This window comes from Phalacrocorax aristotelis, chromosome 12 (genome assembly GCF_949628215.1).
Source record: "Phalacrocorax aristotelis chromosome 12, bGulAri2.1, whole genome shotgun sequence".
Classification (NCBI taxonomy): Eukaryota; Metazoa; Chordata; class Aves; order Suliformes; family Phalacrocoracidae; genus Phalacrocorax; species Phalacrocorax aristotelis.
Window position 1 is genome coordinate 9,757,678 of NC_134287.1, and position 20,784 is coordinate 9,778,461.

A 20,784-nucleotide genomic window follows, 5' to 3' on the forward strand; every position below is an offset into this window, starting at 1 on the left:
AAAGAAACTGAGGCAGAACAGTCTAAGTGAAAGAGAAGTAGAATTTAAAAGAGGGAGTTAGGAACAGTAGCAAGCTAAGAGATTAAGTCAGTGGGAAAGAATGGTGATATTAAGCAGCAGAAAGTATAAAGGAAACTTCTAAATCTTAAAGACATGAAAAAGATTGCAGTAAAGAATTACAGCTATTTTTAAGCCGGTATATTTGACGCACAACCAAGATAGTTTCTTTAACATCTTTACTCTGACATTTTAAGGAAGCACTGAATTTTCAAAATGCATTGCAATAAATTCCTGAAGAAGTTTTAATATACTTATAACTCACTTTTACCTTTTTATCCTTACCATCTGGAACCATTTACAGTTGCTAAAAACTCCTGCTAGCAGGGGAAGGAAAAAAAAAAAAATCACACAAAAAAAACAGGCTTCATACAGCCTCCTCCATACCAGGAAGTCAATGCAAAAATGTAAACTGGGAAGGATTTGTTACTAGCACTTAACCTTCACCTTACAGAGTTTATTTTTAGGATTGAGTGGCAAGCTGTAACTCTACAGTGAAAAAATAAGGGGAAAAAATGAGATCAAACCACAGGTTTTGTTTTCAGATATAATGTTTTTATCTTGAATTACTTGTTAAACAGTAAGCAAAAAAATAGAAATTAAAAGCAAAACTTTATCACTAGATTAATTCCTCCTTGTGCCAGCCTTTCATCCTGTATTTTCAACATCAGATGAATTAAAAGCTCTCTGGAACAGGAAGACTGTAAAAGTCTAAAGCAACACATCAGTAGTGCCTACTAACATTCAGTCACTGGTAGGATGACACTACTGTCCCTGTTCTGCTCCCAGTGAACACGTGTGTGATCAAAGAGGTTCAAAGCAAAGTGATACATAGTATAGATGCTGTATGTGAACTACATACAGTCAAAAGTTCATTTATCAAAGAGCTGAGAGAGAACCGGGCCCTGGTATCCCAGTCCCATAACTGCCAGCCTTATTAAAGCAGCAACTCAGCTACCTTTGTTCACATATAGCTCAAAAAGTTTTCTTTTAGTTTTGTATTTAGTTCCAGTTATTACAAACTCTGACATACACACACACCCCCCACTGCCCAATGATTTTAACCCCAAGGCTAAAGAAAAGCTAATCCCGCCTAGATACAAGGATTTCGTCCTATGATTTTGGATTCCTTCCCCCCCCATACTCTATCAATTAGTCAGTTAAAATAAACAGATGGAAATTAGTCCCAAAGCACTTTTTGTGCAAGAGAAAGCAAGTTAAAAATAAAAATATTTTAAAAAATTAAAGTTATGGATTAAAGCCATAATTATATTTTAACATCCAAACTAAAGTTGTTATCCCACCTGAAGGGGCAACCACACACACACAAAAAGATGTTACAGAGAGGAAAAAGAAATTGAATTTTAAAGATTAAAATTCCAGAAGCTAAACTGTTGCCGGTGACACTAGAGAAAGCTTATCAATCACTTTGTTTTTGTATTTAATCCAAACTATCTTGCATAACTTGCATATTAAGTCAATAAGTGCAGCCAGCCAGATCATAGAGGAAAAAGGAAAACAGCTTATTTAGATTGCAGCTGTTTCTTGGTTTTAGCCTTACACACATAAGCAGTCTTGGCTTTAACACCTTCCTCAACCAATTTACATTTGTGGTCAAGATGTCGATACAAATGAACCACAAAGCCCAAGATCATTTTTTAACAATAAATTCTGTTTATTAAAACAAACCAGAATTGCTATCAGGTAAGCAAGAGTACTTGAAAGGCTCTTTATTCATAGAGCAGTACTACCTTTGAAATGGATTTTATACAAAGCAATTAACTCATGACACAACACTATTGTTTGATTCATAAACTCCTTGTGGCAGGGGCCATCTCCTTGTTCTGTGGCAGGACAGTGCCTAACACAGCATGTTCCGGTACACCATAAATACTAGCAGCGCCACTAATTACTCAATACACAATGCCAACATACTCCTAAAAGGCTTCTACCCCAGTGCGCCTCAGCCAAAAAAAAAAAAAAAAAAAAAATCGTTAACACAGGATGCAAAGTTCAGTCCCAGGCTACTTCTATGCCCTTATTTCCTTCTGAACCACCTTGCTAATTTTCACTACTACAAACACCTGTACTATTAAACATCTCCTTTGCTGAAATCCCTTTCTTGGCTCAGTCCAGCACTTTCTATTCCTTAAAGTCACGCTTCTTTAATGAGACTGCTGAGGCTGCTATATGATCCCCATAACCAGTGCATCTCAATGCCTCATTATTATTACTGAGTTTATGTATGGACTACCCTCCTTAGGTAGCAAACTACTGTCATGCTAAGAAAATGGTCTGAGGAATTATACACAGCAGAGTCTTGATCTTTTGAAGCTTATAATGCAGTTTAAACTAATGGTAACCACAGGCACTCAGGTTCATATGAGGGTAAGGCATTACATGATTTTCCCTGGGTGTTTGTCTCATTGTCAGATCGTAGGTCTCACAATATTGCCATAACTGCAAGATCAACTTCCTGCCTCGTGCCGCAGCCTAAACTTTTTCTCTAAGATGTCTGCTAATTGCCCCTTAACCAGGCAATGGGAATATCTCTTGCTTTCATGTGAAGAAATACCACACATTTGGTGGCATGTAAACAACACAACTATTAAAACACAATCATACTGCAGGCCGATGAAGGAATCACTTGTGGGAAGAGATTGTGAGATAAGGAAATTCACGCCTGTCCCTCAGATTAAAGCTCACAAGATATCAAACACGTGCAGCACATTAACATCACACCCTGCTATGACTGAATGCTGCAACAAACCAGTAGCAGGTCTAAGAATAACAGTGGCTGACAAAGTCTTCTAACACCGTCCTTTTCTACCAAGATCTTCTTCAAAGAACCACTCCCAAGCTCAAATGCTCCAGGAGGCAGCACCTGCCATAAAGACACTCCCGGCAGACAGAGAGGACCTGATACCCCCTTCAGCTCCCACAGTCAGACCTAGGAGCCACGTGAGGGGAGGACAGAGTCCACCCGTGCTGGGAAGAGAAGCTCAAGGTACCCCGAAATGAAGCTGACCCTTACCTATGAAACATCACCCTCTGCCACAGGACTTGCGAGAACTTTCCTACACAAGACAGTTGAGAAAATAAGAAAGGAACGAGGGATCCCACAGGATGAGTAACTCCACAGAGAAAAAGGATCCCTTTTCCACATAGCCCCTCCCATAACGGCTACCAGGCAGCGAAAAGTCACTTCCCTCCCCCCCAACACTCCAGTACACTGCCCACCCCTAAGGAAGAAAAGGGGGAAAAAACCAAGAACTCGCCCGCGCCCAGCACTGACCCCCCCCCCCAGCCCTAAGGAAGGGAGAGAAGAGGAAGGAGCTACCCCCCTCCATCTTGGGGCCGGGCACCAACTTACCCGCCGGAGGCCTCGGCGCGCTCCTATTGGTTCACGCCGTCGCATCACGTGGGACGGGGAAAGCCCCTCCCCTTCCCCCACCTTTGCCGGCGGCGAACCGTTGGTGGGGGGAGCTGTCGGTATAGCTCGCGCATGCGCCACGGAGGGCGTGGCGCGCGTGCGCTGGCGCGGCGGCGGCGGCCCGAGCGCGAGGCGGTTCCGGGAGCGCGGGAAGAGGGGCGGGGGCAGGGGGCGCGCGCACGCGCCGGCGGCGGGAGGAGGGGGAGGGGCCGCCGCCGCCCCGCCCCGCCCCGCCCGCAGGAAACGGTGCCGCCCGGGCCCCGCTCTGTGAGAGGGCGGGGGAGCGAGCGGGAGGGAGACTGGTAGGGGCGCGTCGTCTGCCTTCGCTGGGCTCTGCTGCTCCGGGGTGCCGCGGGCCCTGCTCCGAGAGGGCACTGGCTGGCAGCTGGGTAGCCCTGTCCTATCGCCGCATTCTCCGAGGCGGGAGCGCCCTCGGCGGGCAGCGGGGTGACCGCTCCCCGCGGCGCGCAGCCGCCCTCTCCTTCCAGCAGGAGCCGTGGTTCTCCCTGCTGCCCCTCTTCTCCTCAGGCGCCGCCGCCACTACCCATCCCGAGGAGGGAGCTCGGCACTTGTTGCTGCCGCGATGGTCGCTGGCCCGGCCGAGTGAGGCGGGGACCGCAGAGCCCGCCGCGGGAGAGGACCGCTGCGGCCGGCGGCGAGGGCCCGGCCCCTCTGGGGGTTCCCGGGCTGTTGTTTCCCCTCAGCGCCCGGCGGTGGCGGCGTGAGGGCTGTCCCCGGCCCCGGCGGGACCGCCCGCCCCGGACGGTGAGGGCGGGCTGAGGGGGCGCCGCCGCCAGACACCGCCCGCCCCCTCCTTCCCTCCCTCCGCCCGCTCGCCTGGAGGCTGGCCTCCCTCGGCAGGAGGAAAAAATGTCCTTCTTCAACTTTCGTAAGATCTTCAAGCTGGGTGGTGAGAAGAAGAAGAAACAATACGAGCACGTCAAGAGGGATTTGAACCCTGAGGAGTTCTGGGAAATTATAGGAGAGCTGGGAGATGGTGCTTTCGGTAAAGTGTTCAAGGTAAGGACACGCGGGCAGCTCGGGTCTCTTGCGGCATCGCTCACAGCTAAGCGATGACCTGCAGTGTTGCCTCCGAGTTCGACGCTGTCCGAAGCTTGCCTGTGTGTAAGCTCTGTCGCCTCGGGATACCCGCGGTAGGCGTCGAGAGCTTGGTTAGGCAGGTCAGCGCGGCGCCCCACCTGCCGCCCCGCCAGGAGGGACGTGGCCCCGCTTCCCGTGGCGTGTCGCTCGGGAGCGGAGTGGGTCATCCGGACGCCTATTGCCCACAGCGGCTCATGAAACTAAAGATAGAAAAGACCTATTAGGTCATTGTCCCGCCTTCTGCTCCACCCTGCCCGCTGCTGAATCGCTCGCTTCTCCTGTATTTTGCTTTTTGGAGTTGCGGACAGAATGGCTTCTGATCTTGCAAAGACTGTATTTTCTTAGGTGCAAAGTTCATACTTTTGTTTTTTAAAGTTTCTGTACGGAAGAAAGCCCGTGAACAGTAAAATTCAGTTCTGTGCTTCGTGTGTAGTTTATAGGGCCAACCACACGTTGTTTTTAACGGGCATTCTCCTATGTTGTTCCACGTGGAATTGAATTAAATTGTGTTATCTTGGCTTTCTTTGCGTGGCAAAATTCCTGTGTTCTTCTAACTTCTCACGGTTGTTTGATCTTTAAATCTTTAAATATACTGGTACAAGTAGTGTTTTTAAGTATGCTTACCTAGAATTCATCAAGCAAAGTAGAGGACAGTGACATAGGTATAATGCTGGTAGTGTTTGATGAGCCTGTAGTTTTCAGGCAAATCTTTTAGCTACTTTTCCTCTTTCTTAAAGGGCATCAGTGCTCCATGTTTGGTTTAGAGATAGTGTGGAAAAAAACATGGAGGATAAGCATGAGCGAAATAGGGAACTTACATGAATTTGAGCCTCTGGAGCAGGTTTTTGAGACTAGGAAAAAAATAATAAGAGAAATAAGAGCATTTACAGTGTTTCTGAGGGCTAAGTCGGTCAAGAAACATTTATATTTAGCATACTGCATTTAAGAGTTTATGAAATCCGGGTACTCATGAAACTTGTGCTATTTTTGGTAGAGATTTTTAGACTTCATTGTACTGTGATGTTACCTGTTTGTGAATTTGAGCAGAAGTGCCACAGTTAGTGCAGTGTGCTAGGTGGGTTTTTTCACCCTAGGCATTTGTCAATGTTCTATTTCAAGAGCATCTAGTTGATTTCGATGTTGGTGTAGTACGTAGTCTAGATGGTAGTTCTCCTGTCAGTGTGGAAGATTAGAGTGTTTTATAATTAAAATGGCTGGGAAGTATGTCTGAAGTTGTTATAAAGTTTGGTGACTATAGAAACCAATTTTTGTCTCTAACAGCATTTGCAGAGTATTAAAGTTTTTCTTTAAACTTCTTAGTGGAGTTTTGAGTCCCTTTTCGTGAATAAAATGCTGGGGAAGCCTCAAAGATAAAATACGAAATGTGTTCTCCTCCTCCCCCACATGCATTTCCCCTCCCATCCCCAAACCTCTTCTCACTTCGTGTTTATCTGTAGGCATGTCTGAATTAGCAGTAGTCTGTAGAGAAAGGTGTCTGAGCAAGACAGCTGGCAAACTTTGCATTTCATTGTACTTTGTGTACAGCCGGAGAGTTTTTTCCAGTTGGATGTGGTTTTTCACTTTGAGGTTTATTTCTGACTGTGAAATGATAGTGTTGACTATTGAAATTGAATTTTTCAATATTTAACCCATTTCGAAAATTGTAGTAGTTAGAATTACACATGTAGTTACAGTGGTAAACTTGTTGAATATGGCACATGTGAAAACTAACAGGTACTTTCACTCCTGGGGAAAAAAATTCACATTTTAAAAAAAAAGTCTCCTACTGCATGTATTCAGCAGCATTCACTTTGTTTCTGTCTATTTTGAGGAGGAGGATTATGCACAGACACTAACTGTACTTGTGTTCCTGCATCTGAGCATGCTTGGCCAGAAACTGTTTCAAAAGCAAGGGTGTGTTAGGTTGTTCTTTCTTGGATGTACATCTCCAATGAGAGACTGCAGGAATAGCCATTCAATACCTTCTCAAGTCTTGGAATCAAAACTCTAAACCAGAACAGAACTGTCAACTTTTGAAGACTGCGTCTGAAAGTAACGTAATTGTGGGGGGTTGGGGCTTTTAAGTTTGTGAGTGAGGTGGGTTGTTTTTTTAACAAAAGAACCCCTAATACCCTGTGTCAGTTACATTTTCCAAAACTACGTTTGCCTTTGTTTAAGATCCTAGGACTCAGTGTGTGACAGGGTTTTGGCAGATACGTGATAAAATAGAATTGCCTGAGAAATAAGGCTTTCTATATTTTAGAGTTCTAATAAAAATAGGTTAGATTGGTTACACGCTATGACTTCCTGTAGAGAATTATTTGGTTTAGTTGTGTAACTCTTCTTCTGGACAAAGTATCAAATATTTAAAGAAAAACTCAAAAGCAGCTCTTGAATTATTCTGATAGTATTTTGAAGCCTAGCTGATTAAATTATTTACATTTAAAAAATGCTGTGTCTAGTGATAACTTGTTTTGTGTACAGAAGTCTTCAGGGTATTGAAGACTTGTGATTTATTCCCCTTCTTCCCAATGAAGTACAAGGGTCTTGCTTATTTTTTTAATAACTTACCCAAATTACTGGAAGAGCTTATTTCCTTTGAAGCTGTTTGTTCTAGTTTATCTAAAGCTTTCTTAGCTCTGACAATTCATACATTTTTACTCACTAGCTTCTAAGTAATGTTTAGAAATACTCTATTTCTAAGTGTTTTGACTGCTGTTGCAAGTCTCTCTTGTGATCAGAGGAGCTATGCAACTGCAGACTACTGATGGCAGAGGTTTATGATTGTGTAGGTCTTCTCAATGTAGCCCTTTTCAGCCTCTTCAAAGAGGCCGCTTTTAGGCTATTTTCTTTTCTTTTTCCTCTTGGCTAATGAATAATGGTGTAGTTTTCCATCCTCTTTCAATTTATGGACCCTTGCAGTACTTCAGTACAGGTGATGACCCTTGTAAAGAGAATTTTGAGGCTGCTGCTGATAGACTTTTTTCCAATCTTTTCTTAATTGCTTGTCATGAGTTATTTAGAATTACTGAATGGGCTGCCAGGTTTCTGAAAGCCACTGAAGAAGCATAATATTAGCACTGGAGGCTGATTTCAACTTTGAAGTTTGGCTGTTAGATCGCAAATTACTTCCCCCACCCCCTTTTTTTTTAAGAGGAGATTGAGATTGAAGCTGCTTTTGATTTTATAAGGTTAAGTCCCCTGAGAAACCTTAGGCTCCTAGTGTTTCAGTTAATTGTAATCGGTTTGCTTTAGAAATGAGTTATGTTACTATATCACATTGTTTATTGTGTGTTATATTGCCCTATTGTGTCAAATGTCAGTTCAGTGCACATAGTAAACATTGCTTTAAGGTAAATCAGTGTAAGTGTTAAAAGAGTAGTCATTTTAAGTAAACGTGAAGTTTTTCATCAGCTTTAAGCTGCTTTATAAATTCCCAGAAGTTAATATTTGGATCGCAAGAAAACAGACTTTTAAAATGCCTAACATGTTCTGTGGCTCTTTTTTCTAAAATTCCCTGTCAAGAATCTATATCATACAGATGCACATAACTAATTAAAATGCAGCTATCTTCCTAAGTTAACCTTTTGAAATATAGTCCAGCACTTTATTTCATTCAGTAAAATTTGCCACCCTTTTTTGGTAGTAAGACCATTGTACACTAATATAAGAACACTTATATTGCAGAAAGGCATTTTCCTAGTGCTTAGTTGGTGTCATCTTTGAGCCCTTCGCTAGAGGATACTCCTCCAAGAAATTAATGGTCATCATTATGATAATTGTGGGTAGCCTCTGTACAAATATACTAATTTTAAGCCTTCTGCGGGAACAGAATCTGTAGTGGTAGAATATATGTGGCGATATACTATAGAAGATACAGGGTTTCTATATATGGTATATGTATATATAGAGAAGATATAATGTATATTTATTTTAATAGAAACTGACAAATTGTTGTTAGACAATCCTTTGTACTTGTCTGAGGTTTAACTGCATTAATGCTCCTTAGAATTGGAATATTCTGCCCATGTAGAGTATCCCATCTATTACCCTGAATCTGAGATGTTGGAAGCATTGTGTATACAAGATGCTCATAGGAGTTTGCAAAATCAAATATTTGTATTTCATCTAAAGTTATGAAGACAAGTTTTCCAACTCTCAGCAATTAATTGGTGTTCGGTTAAAAAGCCTGTTCTGCTTTCTCTAGGTTCAGAGAAGAAATGTAGAAGCTGATATCCATAATCATGGTAACACATTACCCAAATGCATTAGCTCCTGAAAATTACAACTACAGTGGGTATTCACTTGTAATAGTGGCCAAACTCATCTCTGGCTAGTGATAGTGGGCTTTTGATAATAGTGTTTCTTCAAGTCCAATAAACTAATGATGTTGCTTCATTTAAGTTAAACTTTTATTTGTATATTTAAAACAATCTTACCTGTAATGTACCTATATGACTTACAGGACAGCTAGTTTTTGCTTTAATGTCTTCTACAGCAAGTAGAAACAAATACAATTTCTAAATATGTTTTAATAAGACTGGACCAATTTACTAATTTAATCATAGTGCAGCCTTAACTCCTTTTAATGCCAGAAAATAACAGCTGGTGGCTGCTCAGAAGTACTTTTTGCATGCCACTAGCATCATAACTTATTTTCTAAACCTGCAAAATACTTTAATTAGTCTGACCTGAAAACAAAATCAGGGCAAAGCAAGGAGAATTTATATTGCCTAGTTTCTGTGGTCTTACAACACATTGGTCTAAATTCCTGCAGCTGGATATTGCAACTTGAAGTTATCATAATGATACTAATGTATCATGCTGCTTGCTAGGATGGATATCTTTCATATCTGTAACACCACTCATAGGAATAGATTTTGACAACTTAATATCTAAGCTGAAGCATTGATTTCTGGGTTTTGCCTGCTCTTTATGTTTTGGCTTACCTGGTGTCATTAGCTCCACTAATTCTGTAGAAGAATTTTAGAGCTGTTGGGACTCACCAACATTCCTATATAGAAGATCATTTCCTGTGGAATGATGTTGCTTGAGTTGGTTTGGTATTAGTTGGAAGATAAATTCACATTTGAAAATTTCCAGTCAAATACTGTTTCGTGAACCTGAAGTTTCATGTGGGACTCTGCCATAAGCCTAGATAGAAGAAGGTGGCAATGTCCTAAAATCAATTTTAATAAGTAAGAATGAATTGGTGCAGAACTTTTGGCAACTTTGATTAAAATTGTTTGCGATACTTAATATATTTCGTTCTAATCTGCTTTCATTCATAATTGACTATATAAGTTGACCTCTGATTAAACTGGAGCAATAAAATAGTACAGTTGTCCTCAGGAGACCTGAATTAATAATGTTCAGTTAAATGCCACGTTGCTTTGTTTAGCCATAGAGGCATTAGTAGGCAGAGGAGAGAGTTGATTTACTCTCAAGAGACTAATGTATAAGATGGTAATGCTCTATTTTAAATAGTCTAAATAAAATAGAACTAAAAGCTTACCTGTAGCTTCCTAAGAACAGTAATTTCTATAAGAGTAGCCTGAGTATTTTAGGGCTGCTGTGTATGGCCTAGATGAAAAAAGGTGCATGACCATTCATAGAAGATAAACGATTTCAGTCTGGCTGATCAGCTCTGTGAGTTGCTCTATCATGTTATCTCTATTTTCACACTATTGCAGTTTCAGCATGTTAAAGATACCAGATAAGGAAAAGGCATTATCACTGTTTTAAACCCTGGGAAATGTGTCAAGGGGAAAGCTTTACAGAGCTCTCTATGCCTATTGTAATTCTCTAAGTTGTCTGAGGAAAGGGGCAGTGCAAGAAAGTAATCTGTAGGCTGTAAACTGAGATAATTTTCTTGTTTTGTCCATTTTGTTTGTAGCAAGGAAATATTCTCAAGAAGTATAACACATGTTTCATATCTCAGTTTTTGGACATCTTTAAGTCACTTGGCTTAAAATCAGCATCACAATACTTAACTTATGAGTAATATATTGTCTGTCTGTTGCAATCAGAATAAAAACTGCCGACAAGTTTGTGGAGGATAAATATAGAATGTTCATGATCACTCCTTGATAAGGCAGTCATCTTTTCCAAGGTGTAAGCACAGTTACATAAACTGTTTAAAACTCTAAGTAAATAGGAAATAAATATTTATCTATGCTTATAAAAGTTCCTGGTTTTTTTTCATGTCATCTGATACTTCGTATTTCTTAGCTACCTATTTGTGTAAGTGCTTGGACTGTTGGCTTCTTGTCTGGAGAGTAAAACTCTTGATTTCAGGCATAAGCTAAATATGACTGTTTAATGTTATTGGGTAGACTGCAGAATGAAGCTGCTTCTTTAAGCTGTTCTAACTTGATGAAATCTTTGTCAGATGCATTCTATTTAAGTAAAGAATTCTGTTACAGCAGCCAAAAAAAAGTTGAGGTACTGTTTTGGGTTTCTTTAACAGGTTTTGTAGACAAATTGGCTAAATCTTTTGATCTTAATCTTTGGCAGGGAAGTAGTGTTCCAGTAATACAATCCTCCAAGCAGTAATACATGCTATTGTTGCAGAGCAGTAGTTCACAAGTTTCTTTTGGTGGTGGCCCAAATTCTAGTTTTGACCACCCCATAAATGATATTGAAGAAATAATTTGTTGGGGTTATATTTGCAAATGCCCAGTTTGGTTGTGTGGGTTTTTTGTTTGTTTTTTAATTGAATGCAGTTAGAAATCAGCCTTATGTATTTCATTGGCCATGACCCATCTTTTGAGAATCTTGTAAGATTAGAAACATCATTCTCTTCCAATGACAGTTCAGTCTGTGTAAGAGAGGCAGCATGTAATTAAACTCTCTGGTTTGAGATCTTAAATGCATTCCTTGAGACCCTGGTGCCTGAAGTGTCATTTATGAGTACTTTTTTGGTCTTTGCTTCTTTGTGCTCCCCCAATAACCTTTAATTATATGCTGAATTGACTAATTCATATTGTCTCACCTCTTTTGCCTATTGTCTCACTTTACAGTAGCTGCCAAATTACTCAAATATAATGCTTGTTCTATCTTTTCATTTGATACTGTTTGGATTGTTGCAGTTTTCAATGTTTAGTGATGGAAAAGCCATGAAATTTGCAGCTAGAAAACAATGCAGACTGAATTAATAGCACAGCGTTAAAAAAAAGTGTTGTAATTTTTCTCCAAACCCAATTAATCTTTAATGTTTTTATAACATGATTACAGTTTGGAATGCTTGAAACAAATTTTTAACTGTCAGCTATGTCTCAAATAATTCATGTGGAAACATATATGTTTTTTTCCAGTCAGAAATCACAGAATGGTAGGGGTTGGAAGGGACCTCTGGAGATCATCTTGTCCAACCCCGCTGCTTGAGCAGGCACACCCAGAGCAGGGGGCACAGGACCGCATCCAGGCGGGGTTTGAATGTTTGCGGGGAAGGAGACTCCACAACCTCTTTGGGCAGCCTGTGCCACTGCTCTGGCACCCGCACAGTAGTTTTTCCTCATATTCAGGTGGAACTTCTGTCTTCTGGCTTGTGCCCATTGCCCCTTGTTCTGTCGTTGGGCACCACTGAAGAGAGTCTGGTCCATCCTCTTGATGCCCACCCTTCAGAAATTTATAAGCATTAATAAGATCGCCCCTCAATCTTCTCCAGGCTGAACAGACCCAGGTCTCTCAGCCTTTCCTCATAAGGCAGGTGCTCCAGTCCCCTGATCATCTTCATAGCTCTCTGCTGGACTCTCTCCAGTGGTTCCCTGTCTTTCTTGAACAGGGGAGCCCAGAACTGGATGCAGCACTCCAGATGTGCCCTCACTATGGCGGAGTAGAAGGGGAGGATAACCTCCCTTAACCTGCTGGCTACACTCCTTTTAATACACCCCAGGACACCGTTGGCCTTTTGGCCACAAGGGCACATTGCTGGCTCAGGGTCAGCTTGCTGTCCACCAGCACTCCCAGGTCCTTCTCAACAGAGCTGCTTTCCAGATTCTGTGATCTGACCTTACATAAGCATGGAAAACAAGGTCAAAAGCCATTCAGCCACCTCCTCATCTTAAGATCTCTAACCATGGAACTGTATGCCTTTGGGGAACATAATGAGGGAGATCTAGAATCCAATTCATATTGTACACGCAATGATGTCCCCTTCACTTTTCCCTGGACAGAATTGTATTGTAGTTGCTGGTGCTTGTGACACTGGCTCCTAATCCCTTAAAAAATGGGAGAGTATTTTTAGAGAGAAAGAAGACCTAGTACTTGTAGAATGTGTTTGAAGGATGTCAGACAATAAAAATTAGCTAAGTAATGTTCAATAAAAGCTAGTAGGTCACCTCAAACCACTCTGCAATAGTATTTATACTTCAATAAAAAATTTAAGGCTTCACTGTAAATGTTAATTTTTCCATTGGCTTTTCTAATTTTCTGTTCGATATGCTCTACATTCGTGATACAAACCAACTAAAGTACATGCAGCAGAAAATTCATCTAAAGCAAAAAAGTCACAATAGAACAGTAATGGAGGATTCTTTGTGTATTTAGTGCACCTACTTAAGCTAACATAATTGGTTTTAGGAGGACGTACTGTTTCTTAAAGCAGCTCTAAATGTATGTAAAGCAAATCACAATATTAAGGTTAGATTTTTTCTTGTTTATTTCTACTCTTCTGGATTAAGTCTGGTTTGTAGTATTCTGTGGGAATGCACGTGTTTATATGTGTTAATGTAAAACAGCTAAGCATGAGTGGTGATTTGGAACCAAAGAGAAAGACACAAACTTTTTCCCCTTTATGTAGCCATGTTTATATTTTTGAGCTGTTTTCTATGTAGCTAATTACCTATAGCCTAGAGCAAGAAATTGCTTAAGCATAGTTTCATGCTTGAATCAAGTTCCCCCTAAAATCTGGCTTTAAGAAGGTTCTGATTACCCAAAGCATGCTATCCATTGATAGGATTTTTAATTTTTACGGGCTTTTCTATCGAGAAGAACACGAAGAAGTGAAAAAGTAGGATCATACTACAATAGCCAAATCCCATTTATTGATTGGTGTTTAAAATTTGCTAAATCTCTTCTATACTGCAGAGAGCTAAGTGATTGTTACTTTAAAGTGTCAATCTTAAAAATAAGTCTGTGGTTTTTTCAGAAAATCTGAAACTGAAGGATGCCATGACAAGTAAAGGGACTTCATTATCTTCAGAAATAATTTTTCTAAACTTGCATTAGTGCAGTTGTTCAAAATGAGTGGGTGAGAAGAGAGTAGAAGGGCAACTGCACAGTCTGCTGAAGTTTTCTTGGGAACCATTACCCCAGCACTTAAGTTGTGCCTACATCAAAATACTTAATACGAAAGCAATGGTGAATCCCCCTGCTAAGGCAGAATCGTTTTTTAATCCATCTAGCCTGATAGTGAATTAGAGAAGACTGTCCCTTTCTTCATATCGAATTTAACATCATCTTAGATCTGAGAGTTTCCTGTTTAAGGAGGTCTTTAAAGAACTGTTTTTTTTTCTCTAGAAATGTTTAGTCATAACCATGATTCAGAAGCTGTGTTCTGAGGGAAGTTATTGTAACTTTGTTAATGATACAGTAATAACTTGGCAACACTCTTTGCACTGGAATTTATTCTTTCTTTATCTTGTAGGTAATGATCCTTCAGACACAGGATTTATGCTGTAAAACCAAAGCTTTTCCCTAGCACATGCATAGATTTCACATTATAGAAGGTGACTTTTCACTTGTATTTCAAAGCTCTGCTTTGCCAGGAGAAGAGTTAATACTTTGTAATCAGAAGGCCATAAAACCATAATGGAGAAATGTCAATTGAGTGCTTCAGCAAGAATTACCACGTTGCAGTAAACCTTCATGTCCTTCACAATTTTTGTCTCAATTGGGCTTTATTCAACCAATCTGCTGCCGCCTTTATTTTGTGAAGTTCAGTCATGTTCCTGTCCCACCTTCAGCTTTTCCTGTTTGAATTGAACAGGCCTAACCGTTTTAGTCCCTCTTTTGTGTAAGACAACTGCTTGACCCTTTAATAATTTTAATTGTCCTTCTCTCATTCTCTTACTTGCTTAACTTCTGTAGATGCCAGAAATCTTTCAGTGAACTGTTCTACTTTTCAGTGCTGGATAGTCATGGGTCAGAACCATAGCCTTGTGCAACTGCGTTACACTGTGAAAACTGAACTGTGGTCACTGGGAAATACGGTCAGAAGAGGTCGAACAGGAATTATCCCCAAAACGAACTGGAATCATTCCAGTTATGTGGAGCAATGGGTACTCTTAGAGTTAAGCCAAGCTCATATTTTTACACTAGTGAACATGCACTAGCTGACTTTATAAGTAACCTGAAAGAAGGAAGCTATTTGTCTTACATTCTGCTAGTCTGCTTATAGTCTGAAAAATAGTCTGCTATTTTCCATGTCTTTGGGGTGGGAAGTCTGAAAGCTTAAGAATCACCATATAAACAAGAATGCTGTCAAGTGTTTCCTATTGATTGACAGAGATAGCTGGGGTACTTGAAAATGCCTCCTTTGCTTTTGGCTGTAGCAAGAACTTTAAGCTGTCTCTCAGTAGCAAACTTATATGTTCTGGTCAGCTTAATAACCCTAGAAGTTGTGTGTTAATTTAGCATGTGACATTTAAATAAAAACAAACAAACAAAAACCCCACATAGCTCCCCTAGCATTTAAAAGTGAAATGTAACAATGAGCTAGTGTACAGGCTTGTTAACTCTATTTTGGTGATCTCTATTTCAATGTAACTTCTTAGTTGTTAGTGGCCCAGCATGGGACCTCACTTTTGAGCCAATGCAATATGGAGTAGATTGCTTTAAATCTCTGAATAGCACTGAAACAGTAGGGAACTGCAATACTAAGTGAAACAGTAAGGCATCTTCTCAAAGTGGTGCATTTCCATAGCTTTAGTAAGTACAGAAGAGAGTTTTGAATGACGAATGATGAGTGGCTGGGTCTTTACCATGACTGTTTTCCACAACAGTTTTCAATGAGGCAAGTCAATGCAGCCAGAGTTCTGGCAATGTATTCCTGTTCTCACCTCCTTCCTTGTGACAGGTCTGGTGCTTGCCAACCCTGTGATGATCTGCTTCAAGGAACTAAACCACCCAAAAGCTGATTTTGCGTGTAATCTTGGCTTTCTGGACCAGCTTACGGGAGAGCCAAACAAGCGATAGTGCTGATGTAAGGGAAAAGACAGTGTCAGCATTGGCTTAAACAGCTATAAAAGAAAAGCATCAAGGTGGCATATTGATATTCTAATGTGGTTAAGGTGTGTCAGATGAATGCCTTTTGTCAGGACAAAAGGAAAAATAGATGTACTTGTGTTATCTAAATAATCTGCTGTTAGCAACAGTACTGGTAAAAAGGCAGTTTTTCTAAATGCTTCTGCTGGTATTGTTATCAGCCAGTAGTTCTGTCCCTTTGCATCATGGACATCCATGCTAGAGAGTTTTGTTATGTAGGCATATCTTTTAACTGGAAATTTACTGAAAGTCACTGTTCCCAGTTTTCTTTCAGGTGGCGATTCTTTTCTCTGCTTTAGATATGCTGCATAACTGCTAGAAAATAATGAAAATTTTATAAGAAAGACTTTTGGCCTGAAATTTACCTGTATGAGGAAAGTACAGAAACGGAATTGAATTTCAGAGTGAGGAGAATTTTTTGCTTCAAAACATGGCTTGGATTAATTTTCCAAAAGGAACGGAATTCTGCATTCCCTCTCGCTGTGTAAATACACAACAAAAGATAGCCCTCTGCTTCAGAAAGCGTTCAGCCTAATGAAAGAATAAAAAAATAAACATCAGAGAAAAGGAGGAGTGGGGGGGAAGCCTTGTCAAAGAAAACTACTTCATCTCTAACAGCTATGCTGATGCATCCTCATTGCTGACAGTTCTTGGGGACATGAGCAAAATAAAGGTTTCATAATTCCATTAAAAGTAACATTGCCACACTATTAAGAGACAAGAACAATACTTCCTCTTGAACATCTTGTGTGTTTAGCTGTTTGCAGCATTTATCACGATGCTCAGCAGTTCTGTTGGAGGAAGAACATTGTTCCAACACTATATGAAAAGCTACTGATATAAGCTTACAAGTTCATTAGTTGCAAAAGTCTGAGTAAAGCAACTGTTTTTCCTTTCCATATTTTGTGCATCAAGCTCTGCAAAGAGAGTTGAAGTATTTTATCTTGATTTATTTGTCTGGATTTGTTTTTAATAATTTTATCTAGAAATGCAATTATTCCTGTGGCCATTTGTACTTATCACTAGCATATTAGGTAAATTCTTAATAAATTACACTGATCAGTAAAATGGCAAGCAGCAAGTGCAAAAAACATCAGAATTTGAAAAAGATTATGATCAGCAGCATGCTTCTAAATTAAAACTTCTTTTGAAGTCAGCTGATAAATAATAGGATTTGCATTCATATAGTTTCTCAGGGTAGGCAGTTTTCTTAATTGCTGTTTAAAATCATCAGTTAACTGTTTGGTTTGTTGTTTTTTTTGTTTGTTTTGGGGGTGTTTTTTTTATCTGAAAGGCAACATCAGAAGCAACATGTTCCACTACTGTGCTGCATATGAATGTTTACTTACAGAACCCAAGACGCTATTTTTATGGCACTTGAATAGCCAATTTTCAAGGAATACCAAATGTTTACTCAGATGGCTTTCTCATCTCTTGATGTCATGTGTGCAGCACAAAGATAGCTAGGTCATTATAAACTATGTGAGGCAACTGTTCTAACTTGCATGTCAGAAGATTCACTTTGTCTTCATGAGATGGTATGTAGCTTTAGAGTCATTACTTAAGACTCACAAGAAAACTACTGGTAAGTCACAGACTATAGAAGCATTAAATAGCATACATCATCATAGTGAATTTTGTAATTAATAAAATTCATTCTGGAACTGACTTGAAAATAATTTGTTTACCTTACTTTACTTACAGTGAAAGATGCTGGCTTAACTATGTTAATGTCTTCTTTTTATTGTTGCTGCCCTTGCAGTCGTTTTCTGTTCAGCTTTTTCAAAAATAAGTACATAAGAAAGCAATAACTTCCCTCTACAATTCTAAGTTTTCTGTTATTTTAAAAATACATTAATACAATAAAGAGAATATGAATGAGTTTCTATAACTTTTACTTAATAAACAGGGCCAGTGTTGTACAGCTTTTTCATGAAAGCTGTCACAAGCTATGCTACTTCCTTTTTTCTTACTTCAGAAATAGGGGAAGTTTCATCTCAACAGACTAGAGCATGCAAGGAGCAACAGAATATATGCTTTGATAGTTTTGCAAGAGCTGTTGCCAGTTTTAATGTGGTATTGATGTAGTCATGTTTCATTTCCCACTGTTACAACTGTCTTTTTGTAAAATACTGAATCTTAAATGGCCTATATATTTTTCCCTTAAATATATGAAGTGTATTTATTGTTCTTTTTAGCAAGGCAAAGAATGAAGTGGGGTGATAATGCTTCATCTCGTTTTATTTAATCTTACCCCTCTGGCTATTTAGCTGTGCTCATTGCAAGTCTTGGATGTGGTTCATGTTGCAGTATCAAATTATACAGAACCTTTTCCCAAACTGCCCATATTTTTTAGCTAGTAAGATGTATACACTTTAAATGACAGTTAAGTTACTTCTGTTATATCCCATCATCTTCTACAATAAATACACAAAATAAATTGTCTTAGCACAAGTTCTTAAAAGCCTTCCTTCTGCTCTATGAAATGTAGAGCTTTTAGTAACATTCTTTACTATTTTGACAGCAAGTTTTTTTAACTTAATGACTGTGCCACATTTCACTTCCATGACTATGTAGTTTCCTTAGTAACGTTTCGGAAGGCCTTTGTTGAAGGGTTCTTAAAGTCCAAAGAAATTGTCATTTTTCTTTATTATTTTGTTGACTTGTTCATTTCCAGTTTGGAAAGACAGAATTTTCTATGCTCAAGTCAGATGCATGCTATTTTTGTTGTTTTGTTATACATAATAGCTGTGCTGGGTCAGCAAATGGCTGTAGCCAACTTACATCTGATCTGGCTAAAGGCTCTGGGCAGAGGAGAGCCCAATTTTATTTTATAATGTAACTCTCAGGAACAAGGTACGGGGGAACTGTGGGCTTAGCTGCTTTATTTTTAAAAAAACAAAAGTATTCTAGGTTATTCTACGTTGATACATACATCTGAATGTACACCGTGTAGTCTGTAAAGTGCTAGTGAAATAAATTACTTAGTGCTACGTGAAGTCAAAATGCTCTTGTATATCTGTTTGCAGAAAACTAGAGAGTTAGATTTTCCACCTCCAACTGTCTCCCTGGGAAAAGATGTTAGCAGGAGTAACACTGGCTCTCTGAGCTCCAGCGTCACCGAGAGAAATCTCAAGTGAACTAAAGCATTGTTACAGATGTTAAATGACTGGAAGCAAGATTATAACATAGAATCCTCCCAGGTAAAGGAATCAGAGGTTTCGAAGTCCTGTGTTCAAACAAATCATAAGATCATCGAGCAAATAATAATGTTCTCCACTGTCAGCCTGGCAGCACTATACCTTTCTGAAAAAAACAACAGTCTGGAGACAGTTCAACTCTGGCTTGTTGGTTGTCTTAAAAGTAATTCTAGTGAACTACTAGAAGTAGCAGTTGTTTGATTAAAAAATATTTCTTGATGTCATTGTTTCTTGGAAGCATTATTAATTTCTGTCATCTGGAATAAAGGTGTGTTTATTGCTGGAATAAAGAATTTCAAGTTGTAGGGACAAAAATAAACTTGTAAATTAATAAGTGATAAGCATTATGGCTTTTTTCTAATGACCCAAGACTCAATAAATAACTGCAGGATATCTGTAATCCAAGATGAAGATACAGTGGGCTACTGTCTTTCCTGGGAAGTTGTAAGTCAGTTTGGGGCTGACACTGGTGCTGGATAAAATGGAAAAAAACCTCTGCTGGCAACTGTTAGTGTCCTCTGCAGATGAAAGATACTGGCAAAGCAGGTTAGCACTGCAGGGGTAAGTCCTAATTTGTCCCACCTCTCCCTTCTCAAGTATGGGAGTTGACTGTGATGCAGAATTGTGTATTGTATTATGTACAGTTGTTATAACTGAATTTGGAAAAAAAACCCACCAGTCCTTTGTGCTCACACATCTGACACCTCTTAATGCTTTAGTTACAAATGTTTCCCTTATATTGTCAGCTGGTTTTCCCTGTTGCTTTTATGAGCTATCATGCAACAAGAGAAGGGAGAATAATTGTGTTATAAAACAGCATAGCATATTTTGGAGATTTTCTTGCCAATGTTTACCAATTTTAATTTTTTTCTTATTTACTCAATTTTTTAAACCAGATTTGGTTAAATAAGAATGATGCTAAAACCTGATATAATCTCCTAAATCTGGTATAATATCTACTAAAACCTGATAAAATCTTAACTTTCCTCTAAAGGACTGTTTTGGTTATTTTGCACATACTTGCCAGTTCAACTTTAGTACTTTTCAAATATGCATATAAATATTTCATCTGATTTCAGTGACACAATGCATGAATCGGGATGGTAACTCTGCTCAGCTAGTATGCAAATACCACAGAATTAATGAAAATACATAAAGGGAATCATGAGTTTAAACATGAAAATTATATTCTATACCACTCCCCAAAATAAGTTGTGGAATCCTCAGAAACCAACTATGGAGGAAGCAAAAGAACCACAATAAGTACAAAGTACAAGGATAATGTTAAAAGAGTGAAGTTGTCATGGAAACAGCTCCAAAACTAGTCTAGCCGCAAAGGCAGCACCAGACCACAGTATCATAAAGATGGACTTCAGAAGTCTGGGTTGAGCCCTGGTCACCGCTTTGTTAGTAATACCGTTTGCTTGTAGGAAATAGAGATACTTTTATCTACACTTCTATTTCAGTATCTTTTTCTCTGGCATTATACATCTCAAGTAAAAGAAACTGTATGGTAGGTAGTTAAGATACATTGTGCAGGCAGGGAAAAATGTTGGCTGATCAGCTGTAGTTTAAGGGTGCATTATCATCTTTGGTAGATACTTTCATTATCCCTGAATAGTTCTTTTGTAACTGTCATTTCAACAAGTTTTAGTAGGTATAACTGAAGTTAGCTGGCTTTTAATTCCTTGGACCAACCATATGTACAACTAAACGAAAAACTGA

At 39.5% G+C, this 20,784-nt stretch overlaps 2 protein-coding genes across 8 annotated transcripts in view; one reads left to right on the top strand and one right to left on the bottom strand.

Moving 5' to 3' along the window:
• STN1 (STN1 subunit of CST complex) overlaps nucleotides 1-3,521 on the bottom strand; it is a 44,744-nt gene extending 41,223 nt beyond the window's left edge. For 2 of the 4 annotated variants that reach the window (XM_075107540.1, XM_075107535.1), the window contains exon 1: nucleotides 3,431-3,521. The gene's annotated coding sequence lies outside the window, so the exon portion shown is untranslated. Of the gene's footprint in view, nucleotides 1-328; nucleotides 372-3,091; nucleotides 3,125-3,430 lie in introns of those variants that run through there. The other 2 variants (XM_075107537.1, XM_075107536.1) reach the window with 2 other exon arrangements.
• Nucleotides 3,522-3,757: 236 nt separating this feature from the next.
• SLK (STE20 like kinase) overlaps nucleotides 3,758-20,784 on the top strand; it is a 49,230-nt gene continuing 32,203 nt past the window's right edge. For 2 of the 4 annotated variants that reach the window (XM_075107528.1, XM_075107530.1), the window contains exon 1: nucleotides 3,758-4,510. In XM_075107528.1, coding sequence (XP_074963629.1) covers nucleotides 4,361-4,510 — 150 coding nt within the window. In that variant the 5' untranslated portion in view covers nucleotides 3,758-4,360. The remainder of the gene's footprint in view (nucleotides 4,511-20,784) is intronic. The other 2 variants (XM_075107529.1, XM_075107531.1) reach the window with 1 other exon arrangement.